Source organism: Poecilia reticulata, linkage group LG13 (assembly GCF_000633615.1).
Source record: "Poecilia reticulata strain Guanapo linkage group LG13, Guppy_female_1.0+MT, whole genome shotgun sequence".
In the NCBI taxonomy this organism is placed as follows: Eukaryota; Metazoa; Chordata; class Actinopteri; order Cyprinodontiformes; family Poeciliidae; genus Poecilia; species Poecilia reticulata.
This window is the reverse complement of record NC_024343.1, coordinates 12,443,938-12,456,115: the sequence shown is the minus strand read 5'-3', so window position 1 is coordinate 12,456,115 and position 12,178 is coordinate 12,443,938. Positions and strand designations below refer to the sequence as shown.

Below are 12,178 nucleotides of genomic sequence, written 5' to 3'. Positions count from 1 at the left end.
GAGTGTCAGTGCGAGTCAAACAGAACAACCCCCCCCCCCAAAAAAAAAAAACAGGAGAAAGAGAGGAATTCTCTTTTTGTTGTGAAGGTTTTATTTACACGGTGTAGGTTGGGATACGAGGAGCAGAAGCGTGGCTCCCTTACATTTGGCCTGTTGTCAACAAGATGTTACAACATTTATGATGTTAAATGGTGTTTTTATTTCACATTCCTACATTAACATGCATCAACAGACAACTTGTCATTTGATCTACTACTACTACTGCTAATTTACCTGCATTACTACATCCTTTTTTTAAAAATGCGGTTTATGAGTAGTTCAGCTAGTGTGGGCCTGTTCACTACTGATGTGATAACACAACTGAAGTGTCCTCTCCATGGAAAACTGGAAAAAAAATCACTGTAAAAATATAAATAATAAAACTATATTGTCACTGAAACAGACATTTGTACCTTTTGTTGAGAAGAAAATATGTCAGTGTTCCTCTCAGCTAAACTCAACCGGCTGTAAAACTGCTCGTTTCGCTGCATAAATCATATCAACTAACCTTATAATATATTTAATAAATGTTGTTTGATTTGGCTTTTAGTCTGCATTACATAGTAAACATAACATTATCACTGCATAACTACAGCTATATTGAAGGACAGTGCGGAGTGTGATACAATGTCTTCACTGATGATGTATGGTCATGCTGATGCTAAACATAAACATCTCTGAATAAATATGTTCCGCAGAAACACTGTTAGTCTTGGTTTTCCTATCTGAAAAATTGAATACACTGTACTGCATGTTGTGGACACTTTGGCATGATGAATGAGAAGCAGTGAAATTTCTCAGATGCGCTTTTATTAAGAACATCCATTGGTTACCATCCATCCTCTTGATGCTGGATAATGCTTCAACTGCTGCTGAGTTAGTGTTGTCTTGTATTAGTGTTCAGGATTCAGCGGTGGACGGATGTCCAGTGTTCTCGATGAACTGTCCTCTCCCACCACCTCCAGGCGCAGTCTGGGCATGCTGCGCTCCTCCTGGCCTTCTGATTGGACGGACAGACGCAGCGTGCAGCCCTTGGGCAGCAGCTCCTGTTCGTACGCTGCAGCTAATTGGTTGACGACCCGTCGCTCAACCTGAGGGATCAGTAATGGGGTTAAGTAGAAAGCAGCAACATTACACATTGATTTGACATCCTGAGATGTCTGAAGTGTTTTTAGTCAGCAACTGTACCTTCATATTTTCATTTCCAATCATTTGTTGCCTTTTAAGTAAATCATTATTTACTAAACAAACATGCTTCTACTTTACATTTCAGAATTGATAAATCAGTACAACCAGAAACGTATAATATATGTAATTATTATTTCAAATATATTCTTTGTTAATAGACAGACTCTGATTTAATGCCTTAATTGATGTTGTGGGTGTGTTTGTGCCTCTAGCAGACATTAGGCAAGAAGCAAGATGCACCCTGGACAGCTTTACCAATCCATCAACACAGAGAGCAGGACAGTATTCAGTTTTTTTCCCCCCAACGCTTTGACAATTCTCACCTAACAAAATTTAACGTAAACTATTGAGAGTTTATGTCAAAGAACTACATAATTGTAAAGTGGAAACAATATGATAAATGTTTTGATTTCTGTTTTACATATAATGACCTGAAAAGTGTGCAGTGTGTTTGTATTTAGCCTCCCTGAGTCAATTCTTCCAGGAATCGACTACAGCAGTAAATTGTTTTGCAGCTTCAAACAGATTTTCTTCTAGGATAGATGGAGTATTTAACGCCATCTATCTTCCCAACAACTGACTAGTTTTGCTGTCCCTCCTGCCAGAAATAAAGCACTCCACTGTATGACACTGCCACCACCATGTTTCACTGTGGGGTTTGTGTGTTAATAATCAGGGTTTCAGCAGATATGGTGGCATATGGGCTGGGATGTTCTTGCAGTTTTTTCTTACCTCTCTTCTACAAACGGCAGATTTGCGGTTCTCCAACCTGAGCAGTGAATATCTGCTGCTCCTCCAGAGTTCCCATGGGATCTTGACTGCTTTTCTGATTCTCTTCGGTCTGAGTTGTAAGTTGAAAGGTTTGAAAATGTGCCATGCTTTTCTGATGTTAAGATGATGAGTGGAACAATTCTCCATGAGATGCTCAAAGTTTGTCATTTTGTTTTGTAACGTAATCCTGGGTTAGACCTTATCCCTGACCAGTCTGAGTTGTAACGATGCCGTTTGTTCACCAATGTTCTTTAACAAACATCAGAAGCCTTCACTGAGCAGCCGGACTTACACTGAGATTAAATTACACTCAGGTGGACTCTATTTATTAACAAGGTGACTTCTGAGGGAAATTAGTTACCCTGAATTCTATTTAAAGGAACTAGAGTAAAGAGAATTGACTGTAACTGTCTTGGACTATCACATAAAATCACAGTAAAATACACAGAGTTGGTAGCTATAATGTGACAAAATGTTGAAAAAGGTTAAAGCTAAACAATTACCTTTAACCTTTAAGGGCACATCATGTGCTTTCCAAGATGTCTCAGTCTACACACCTCATGTTTGATGGAACGCGCTCCATAGTGCAGGTTATATCCACCCGCCAGTAGGTCCAGGACCAGGTGATCCCACTGAAGAGTGATGTCATGGCGCTGCTTAGCCTGATGGAGAGATAGAGATGACGTAATGTTAGGTTGAGGGAGAGTATTACACCTGGAGTGCACGCAGCAACACACACAAAAAAAACACACACACAATCAAAGAGTAAAGGAGTAAACAAGACAAATGCAGCATCAGAGGGGAGATACTGTCAAGCAGAATGTCTGCCAGCGCTAATCAACAGGCCCTTAATGCGCTTTAATCAAACACCAGTCAATAGTAGTGATCAGAGCAGCTCATTTAGCTGCTGATGTTAACACTTCATTCAATAAATAGGACACCATGTTTCATTGCGGATGCACAGTTAGGCAATAACGGCAACACTAAACATTTAATTCTCCTAATATGAGTGAACGACAAACAAATGGCGATTAGAAGATAATCAAATTTCAGTTGTTAGAAGCTCTGCCAGACACGGACAAGTTGTTGTGAGACTTAGACTACAAAAATAATAAGGAACGGACAAGCAACTTTCAGAAGATGGATACAGTGAAAAGACGCATAAAACAGGCTTCGATCAGTCCCTTGTGGGGGCCATGTTGTCAGGACATCAGCCGTAATATTAATAATTAAATATTGATGAAGCCTCCACATGTTAAACACTGTAATCAAGTTAAAGTGAGTAGCAGAGGCACACAATATTGATCTGCGCATTTTTTTCTGCACAGCTCAGCGGCTGCAGAATGAAGTGGGTGAGGCTGTGCAGTCCGACAGGAGGAGGCAAATACAGAAACTTCACGATTGGAGCAAATGGTGTGAAATGTTTCTTTCATGACACCTTGATGTGTGACAGACTATAAATATACCTACATTATTTGTCAGAAACCAAATCTTAAAACATTGTGTAAATAAAAAAAGTTGCTACTAAACCTTTTTGGCCCAGAAGTTGAGCTCTTTGCTAACCAGCTGCAGAAGCTCTGAGTAACAAAACGGCAGGAAGTACACGATTTCATTGATCCGACCAAGAAACTCGTCCCTCCGGAAATGAGCCTGAGGATGAATCAAAGAGCGAACGATGACACCTGGAGCATCCGGCCAGCTGAACTTACATCAAAACGAGGTGAGCTTCGGTTTTGTGTGTTTGTGAGCGTCTCTACCTTCAGGATTGGTTGGATCACCGTTTCTTTAAACTGCCGGGAGATTTTAATGTCGTCGCTTTTCTCAACATCCTCTGGGGATAAACATAACAATGACATGACAATGATCACATCATTATCAAGTCATTTGAATCAGTATAGTTTTTTGTTTTATAATGTTTACAAGATGTGCTTCATGCGAGAGTAACTCTCTCACCGAGTTTGTCGGCCAGCTTCCTGCGGCTGACCTCCTCGGCTTCCTGCCGCAGTTGCAAAGCATGCTGGGCAATGTCTTCACTGGCAACGTTTGAAGTCATGATGAAAATGGCGTCCTTACACTCAATAGTCTTTCCTTTGCCGTCTGTGAGACGTCCCTGAGAGAAGAGCAGCATGAAATCAGTCGAAGGGCTTGAGGTTAGTTAAAATATAAACTTGCAATGAACAGAGTATTTTTGTAGAGACCTCATCAAACAGCTGCAGCATGATGGTAAGAACGTCGGGATGAGCTTTATCCACTTCATCAAACAGAACAACAGCGTTGGGGCATGCCTTCAACAACTTGGTCAGCTGACCCCCTTCCTCATGCCCAATATATCCTGGAGGAGAACCAATGAACTTTGCAACCTGAGAGAAGAGAACCAGAAGATGAAAAGCTGATCAGACATCATGCAACAAAGAAATCTCTTTGGATGAGCTTATATAGTAATAGGCTTTATTAGACATGAAAAAAAGATTACACACACAAACTTGTATTTCCTGTGGCAAACCTGATGCATAATTATAAAGTGGGAGAAAAAGAGTTTTAAAAATCTCTGTGGCAAGTATTTGTGTTCAGTCCTCCCTACATTGCTACCCCAAAATAAAATCAAGTGCAACCAGTCGCTTTAAAATGTCACTTACTTTAGTAAAAGGAACCACATGTGTGTATCTTAATTTCAGTATAAATCCAGCTATGTGTGGAGGAACACAGCAGACAAAGCGGGGATATAAAAAAAAAACACCCCAAACTTTGAACACCTCATTCGAAATTGTTCAATCCAGTACCTGAAAACTAAGAGTAAGGTATGATCGAAGTTCTGCTTCCACTGTAATCTGTGGAAGCAGAAACATGATGTTCTCAGGTGCTCTCCATCCAATTTGATTGAGCTTGAGTTATTTAGAAAAGAGGAACAGGTTCACTGCAGCCAAAAGTGTTCCTAAAAAGTATTGAAGACAGGGGACTGAATGCAAATGCATTGTATACTTTTCTAATTTTATTTGGCAACAATGTGCAAACCATATTTAATTTTCCTGCCACCAGTTTTACCATTTTACCCAATAAAACACACTGAGGCTTGTGGTTGCAATGTGTAAGTATGGTAGATACAAAGAACTTCTGATGTAGAAGGAAGGAATTTAAAGAACTGTCTCAACAGAGTGATCATCTTAAGGTGCCAATATTCATGTTCTTGTAGTCTATTAATATATTTCCCTTCCAAATAAACTTTTCACGCTACCTTGCATGTGTGGTCATTGGACAGACAACAATGTTATCTGAGAAAACTTAAACTGTCCTTAAGTCAAGGTTTTTACTGCCACTCATTAGAGAGCTTTCTAAGATGTTCAACACCAAATCTGAACTAAAATGATTACATGCAGTTCTTTAACACTGGAACGTAATCCAACCCTGAATCACTGATTAAATGTATCCATCATCAAACCCCCATAAAGAGGCATAAACAGCCAGAGCATTCATTTTGGTTGTTGCATTAATTATGAGATCATAAACAGAATTAATCCAAAATGTCACTGCCATAGATAGCAGACACAGAGTTACAGCAGCTCTCATCTGAAATGAGCTCACTTTGGTGGAGCAATACACTCAACAAATTATACGTGACGGTTTTAAAAAGACATTATGCGTTCGGTCTTCAATTCAAGGAAACTATTCACCTCGTGTTTTTCCTGGAACTCCGACATGTCCATGCGGATGAAACCCTGGAAAAATAAAACAAAATAAGTAAAAGACTAATAATACATGGGTACAACACATTGTTCATGTTCTTTACAGCCATTTTAAAATATAAAATACAAGCAGTCATTATAAATGGAGGAGATATGTGCAGGTTGATCTGGGTTTGCATACCAGCAAAATCCCAAAACTGAAAAGTATGGAGGTGGGAAACAGAGAAAAGAGAACGGCTTCATTCACTTCCTACACTGCCAATACCAAACTATATAGATTGCAAACACTTCATTCACACCTCTTCCTTTGCTCACTGATTAGCCTGGTTGAAATTCAACTGGAGAAATTGAGCTAAATGGGGGAAATCCCAGATAGAGCACTAAAGGGAGATGAGAATTTAGTGGTCAAGTCAGGATATAATTTCTTTAAACAAAAATATTCTTTCCCACTCTTGAATATCTAGACCTTTAAAATATGAAGTTTCACACTTTTAGACACAGTGGAGAAACACTGGTGACATGTTGTGGGTTTAATGTGAGCCTGGAGCGCAAATCTGCTCCCACTTAACACCGAAGCGCTCGTGTGTTCATGCGTTAACAAAACATACCTTCTTAATGTCTTTGTGCATGTAGCGAGCAACCTGTTTTGCCAACTCTGTCTTTCCTGTCACAGAACAGAGACATTGCTTTTATTATTCTTTTTGCAACAGGAAAAACATCGTCTGCTATTTAATTACCTTGAATTTGACATAAAAAACCCCCAAAACATCTCACGTGAAGTGCGGCGTCTTCTAAAACATTCAGTCAAGAAAACAATTTGACTCATTTGAGACTAAAAGACAATATTTTCCTCTTTACTAAGTGCTTTGGCCTAAATCCCAGCACCACCTCCAATAAAGCATCCGATCATATCCGCTCTCCTGAAGCACTCATTACGTTTGTCGGTAAAATATTCTGCATATAAATGCTCATATATGATATTGATGTCTTGTACTTGGCATGGGTGTGTGTGAGGGCTGTGTGTGTTTGTGCCTTGTTGCTGTGTTTAATATTGATGTCTCATGGCCAGAGTTTGTCGCTGAAGGGAATGGAGGATATGAACACTACCTCTCCCTCATCTATCTCTCTGCCTTGTCATTTCATGATCTCTCCCTTTCTTTAGCCATCTATCTGGCCCTTAATATCTCCCTCTCTCTCTCTTCCTGCTGCCTCTCTCCACACTAACACACATTTGTAGATGATGTTTAAGTTTCTTTGCAACAAGCCAAGCTTTGCTGCTTGATACTGAAAATCCTCTGGGAGGATTTTATGTTCACTCAGTACTTCTTTGTCCAAAGTACTCCTAAAATCTATGTGCAGGAGTGTGGATCTGCTGCAACAGAAAGGTGGAGGTTCTCTCAGTTTACGCTCGTCCCCAGTGGATATCATTTCCTGAAACCACAGGCTGCTGTTGATTATCTCGCTCACAACAATAGTGTGTTACGAAGAGGTGCTAGTGTTTTAATGTGCAATCAGCTGTTTTTCTGACAGCTGCTGCACACACGCAGCTAAGGGGGAGCTGTTCCAAACAAAGGCTACATATTGGATGGGACTTTCTGCTGTCAATACTAATCAATTAAAAATACTGAATGCTCAGGGGAGATTTTTGGCAAACATGTCTAAGGAAACCCTTCAAGCTAATAAACATTCAGAAAATTCTCAAATTTTCTGAATGTTAATTCAAGTCAGGATGTGTTTAAAGAAATCAAACTCCTACATTTCTGATCTCTAGCTACAATATCTTGCATAAGTATTTTTGACATATCACATTATAGCCATAAACCTCAATCTATTCTACAAGTGATTTTATCTGACAGACCAAAACAAAGTATAGCAGTAAAATGAAAGAAAAATTATTCTTCTACTCCCCTTTCTACAGCCTTTCATTGCAGCTACAAGTCTTCTGGGGTATTCCTCCAACAGCTTTACACATTTAGATATTAAGGTTTTATCCGTTCCTCTGAGCAAAATAGGTGTAGCAGTGGAGGTTATAACAGATGCCTTGATGTGCAGTATTAGTTTTCAACCACACATAGAATTCAGTAAGATCAAAAAGTTAAATCTTGGTCTCTGACAAGAGCACATTTGGCCACAAGCCAATTGTGTTTTAATAAACTAAAATATGCGTGTCTTTTAATCACAGCTGTTTGATTCAATTAGAAAACTGTAAGACCGTTTTAACCTGAAAAGCATCAAAGCAAAGTTACAGGATACAATGTCTCTTTTCACTTTAAAAGTGTGCAGAATAAATTGTGTGATCTTGAGTTAAGACCTTCCATTAATTACAGTGCTGCTCACCTATCTAATAAAACATAAGGCTACTTGCTGTACATGCTGTTTTCTCATAACTCCATAACTCAGCATGAGAAAGTCTACATAGTTTTGAACTTCTTTAAAACTGCAAAAGAAAGAAAGGCCCTTAAGAGAGAAATACACTTGCTGAATGTAGATGAACCTAAACTGTTATGCAGTGGGTTTTATAATGCTATATCCCTTGTCAAGTGATTCATTTATCCACAGACGAATGCAGTTCACTTCAAATGCATTAAAAAGCTTCAGAAGGAAAACAAGTATTGTGATTATTTTGGCTCCCCCCAGCTGTTTTTTTTACATGAGATCAAACCAAGGTTGAGGAGAGGTGTGTGTGTCGAAGAAAGAAGGTACCGATTCCTGATGAGCCAAGGAAGAGGAAGACGAGAGGATGCTCTTCATCGTACCAGCCGTTCTCCTTTCTTCTGATGGCTAGACACCATAGAGAGAGAGAGACGGAGAGAAAATAACCCCATTATAACATTTCCATTTGTTGCTTTTGCTTTCCATCAAGAATAACTGAGCTGACCTGAGGGTGGAAGGATTCCTGAAACTTTGATCAAAGAGTGAAAGAGCAGGGATGAGAAAAGGGTCAGAGACATTTGGTTAAAAAAAAAAAAAAGAAGAAGAGGAGAGAAAACAGAGCAAGAGAGCAAGACGAGAGAGCTCCAGAAAGCTACCCACGATGCATCTCCCCCCCGCCTCTCAGTCAGTGGGGCCATTAGCCAGCAGTAATTGTGTTAGCCTCTCTGGCGCAGCCATGTTGAAATCAGTTTAGCATAGATCGCAGCCTCACACACACTCTTGTTTAAAAAGGAGTGCCTACCCTTCCCTGCCATCACCCCAGCAACCAAACACACATATACACAAAGGCAGGATGATGATGTGGACAGCAGGAGAGTATTTGACTGTGGTTTGAGGCACTTAAAGAAAAAGACACCAGAAAACTCTTCCAAATATGAACCTGTGATCCAGACTGGGGTCCAAACCAGAGATGAACAGGGATGTGGCTGGGCTAGTCACTGGAACCAGTGGATCCATTATTAACAGCATGTTTCGGGGAAAAAAACAAAAACAAAACATGTTTCTGGTCTGATGGTGCTGGTTTGGGTTCTAATTAGAAGGTTATCAGCTTCCTATACACATCACGGTTTTGTTAAAAGGTCCAGCAAAAAAATAAATAAAAAAATGCTGAAGATAAACCAGAAATTCTAATAAAGTTATTGATGTAATGTGACATGTTGGCCTTTTGAGGATGGGAGACATTTGTGTAAATTAGCTTCAGAGTGTGGCCACAAGTCCCCCATGAGTTTTGATAACTAAACACGTCCAGTAGAGAAGAATAATATATCAAAGGCCAATCACCATATCAATGTGGACCATATTGCTATGCCAAAGAACTATGTGGATGCAATATTTTATAGGTTACAATATTTCAAAAAGGGACGGGCTGGTTACTGGGCAAATTCAGATGTTTGGAAATATTTCCTGCAAAGACTTGCATTAAGGAAACAATTTTAAAATAGCAGTTAAACTAAAGTTTTCTAAGAAAGCAACTGATGGCTGGCCACTGGAGGAGATAGTCTTGACTAATTCCCTTGTTATACTTGTGTTAAACTACTATCTTCCCATGAATGCAGGCATGTTAAAAAATATTCCCATCATGCGGATTCAGCAAACCCACACTAAACTATTTAATAGAATTACTTCATGATGCAGTAGGACACATGTGGTTTATATTGTGTGAGAGATGCTATTCTCACAAACTGATTCTAACATCAAAACAACAATAAATAAACAAAGACATTGTTAAAATTTTTGAGATCATTTAGCTGGTAGCATTTTTTAAGCAGCTTGACAAGAAGGAACAAAGAGGGAGACGGTATAACTAGAGGTTTGGGTTTATGAATAGTAACATCTGGTCTACCACTGAGCCATTATATAACCCCAAATAATATTTGAACTGTAATTATCAATATGACACATTTTTAATACAGTATGAAAGTTTATTGGTTTTTCCTTTTTTCTTAAAAAAAACAACAACGGTATTTTCACTGAAATTTAGTATAAAGTGAGAATCTCATTTCAAATGCAATGTATGCAAACCCTAAGTGATAATTACATCTGGATGAATGGATGGACTTCATCAATAAGTCACTAATTTTTTATACATGTGATACAGACTTTAGAGACAAAGGCCCAAAATCACACATCTAGTGGTGGGGTACATTGGCAAAGTTTCACGTTTTCTTAATATACACATAAATAGAAATAATCTTATATGTCATTCTTTTTAAAAACTACCGCCAGCATCAAGGAACCTTTATTATTTTATAGGACTCAGGATAAAAAATATATATATATTCAGTCAAAATTTACTAAAGATCAGTCATCTGCCATGAAAAGCCTGATCTGTAAATCTCTAATAGAAGCATTTTACAGGCGCAAAATGTTGCTTTTGTGCTCAACTTTTGGAACGAACAGCAACACTGAGCAAATCACTGCGCAATGAAGCTAAAGTATGAAAACAACGTACATGGAATATGTGACACATGACATAAGTGCTAAACCGGGTACTAATAGCTGATAACCAAAGAGGAAACGTTAGGATTAAGAGGAGGAGGAGAGGGGAAGCAGAGGGAGGAACAGAGATAAGGAGAGGAAAGAGGAGTGAAGATGTGGAAGGAGATAAAGAAGGGAAAGACAGAGAAGTGATGGAGATAAGGAGCCAGAGAATGAGGCAGAGAAACAAACGAGCGTGTCAGAGATGGACCGAGAGATGAAATGTGACAAGAGGGGCTCCGAAGCTCCGTCTGGTTTATCAATGGCTGCGTGAATGACAGGGTAACCTTCTGTGTTTTTGTGCGTCTTTTAGCTGATTGAGACTGACTTTGACAGAAGGGCACACTGACATTTCTGAGAGGACTCTGACAAGAAGAGGGAAAGGAAAGGGACACAAAACAAATGAGAGCTGGCTCTCCTGCACAAACACACACACAAACAATCACACACACATGCGCACGCAGAGGACAGTGTGTATTCTGCAGGTCTGGTTGGCTCTAACATGATTACAGAGGGATGATTCTCTTCAATAACTCTTAGCCCTGAGAGCTAAACCTGGATCAATCTAACCTCCTTCCTGTGTGTGTATTTATGTGGGTTTTGTGTATTTGTACCATGTGGGTGTTTGCGTGTGCGCATGTGTGTGTCTTGCTGCAGGCAAGCTGTTTGTCACGAGGAGTTATGGTGGAAACAACTGTTTTGAAGACATGACAACACAGCAAACATTTTTTTAATCTCTTGCCGTCTGGTCTGCAAAATATTTACAACAACAATCAGTTCCGCAGACTGTCTGCAAAATTCATTTCCTCACTCACACACTGCTGTGGAATTAGATGAACAATGTCGAAACAATAACATGATTAATCAATAAGTTGGTATAAAACCATTTATCAACAACTGAAAATACAAACTATGTTTTTTTTAGGTAATTTATCAAGAAAATGCCAATTATTTGCTTTGCTCTTTAGTCTTTAAATTATTGCTTTTAACCCTTCAAAGCCTGACAGAAGAAATAATTGCTTTGTTTTTTTTAAAACAAGGTCGTTTTTGGTATCAGAAATAATTATGGTTTTGCAGTCCTATAACTATCATAATAAAATAGTAGGCTTATTTAAAAAGAAATAGCACAGAGATCTATTTTACCATTCTGTACCAGACAAAAATGCGTAGAATATATTTTGTAAAATTAAATCAATTAAGCTGTTTTAATAAAATGCTGACTTTGTTACACAGAAGAACTAAAACACAAATAAATACATTTGAGACATTTTGGTAAATTGTTAACGGGAAAGCCGCTACTTAACTTTATTCGTCTTTAATATTAAAGTGTCAATTCTTAAACGTACAAAAAAATTGTATAAAATATATTTAGAGACCGATGTTTGTAAAATATTGCTTTTGAAATAAGATTTTGTTTTATACATGCATTTCAAATGGAGCTTTTGATTAAGCAGAACTGCATTTGAAACAGTATATTACCAGGTGATTCTACTACTTTTTTATTACCTAACAAATAATAAACTGGCATACTTATCAATACAGAAAAACTAACAATGCAATTTGTTGCTTTACAGTATATAGCATACATT

At 38.6% G+C, this 12,178-nt stretch overlaps 1 protein-coding gene across 2 annotated transcripts in view; it reads right to left on the bottom strand.

The window, feature by feature from the left end:
* Positions 1 to 72: 72 nt before the first annotated feature.
* The window catches only part of clpb (ClpB family mitochondrial disaggregase), a 34,150-nt gene continuing 22,044 nt past the window's right edge, over positions 73 to 12,178 (bottom strand). The window contains exons 8-16 of one of the 2 annotated variants that reach the window (XM_008425468.2): positions 8,382 to 8,459; positions 6,287 to 6,342; positions 5,667 to 5,711; positions 4,197 to 4,358; positions 3,952 to 4,108; positions 3,756 to 3,829; positions 3,529 to 3,648; positions 2,556 to 2,660; positions 73 to 1,130 (exon numbers count right to left, since the gene is read on the bottom strand). In XM_008425468.2, coding sequence (XP_008423690.1) covers positions 933 to 1,130; positions 2,556 to 2,660; positions 3,529 to 3,648; positions 3,756 to 3,829; positions 3,952 to 4,108; positions 4,197 to 4,358; positions 5,667 to 5,711; positions 6,287 to 6,342; positions 8,382 to 8,459 — 995 coding nt within the window. In that variant the 3' untranslated portion in view covers positions 73 to 932. Of the gene's footprint in view, positions 2,069 to 2,555; positions 2,661 to 3,528; positions 3,649 to 3,755; positions 3,830 to 3,951; positions 4,109 to 4,196; positions 4,359 to 5,666; positions 5,712 to 6,286; positions 6,343 to 8,381; positions 8,460 to 12,178 lie in introns of both variants that reach the window. The other variant, XM_008425469.2, reaches the window with a different exon arrangement.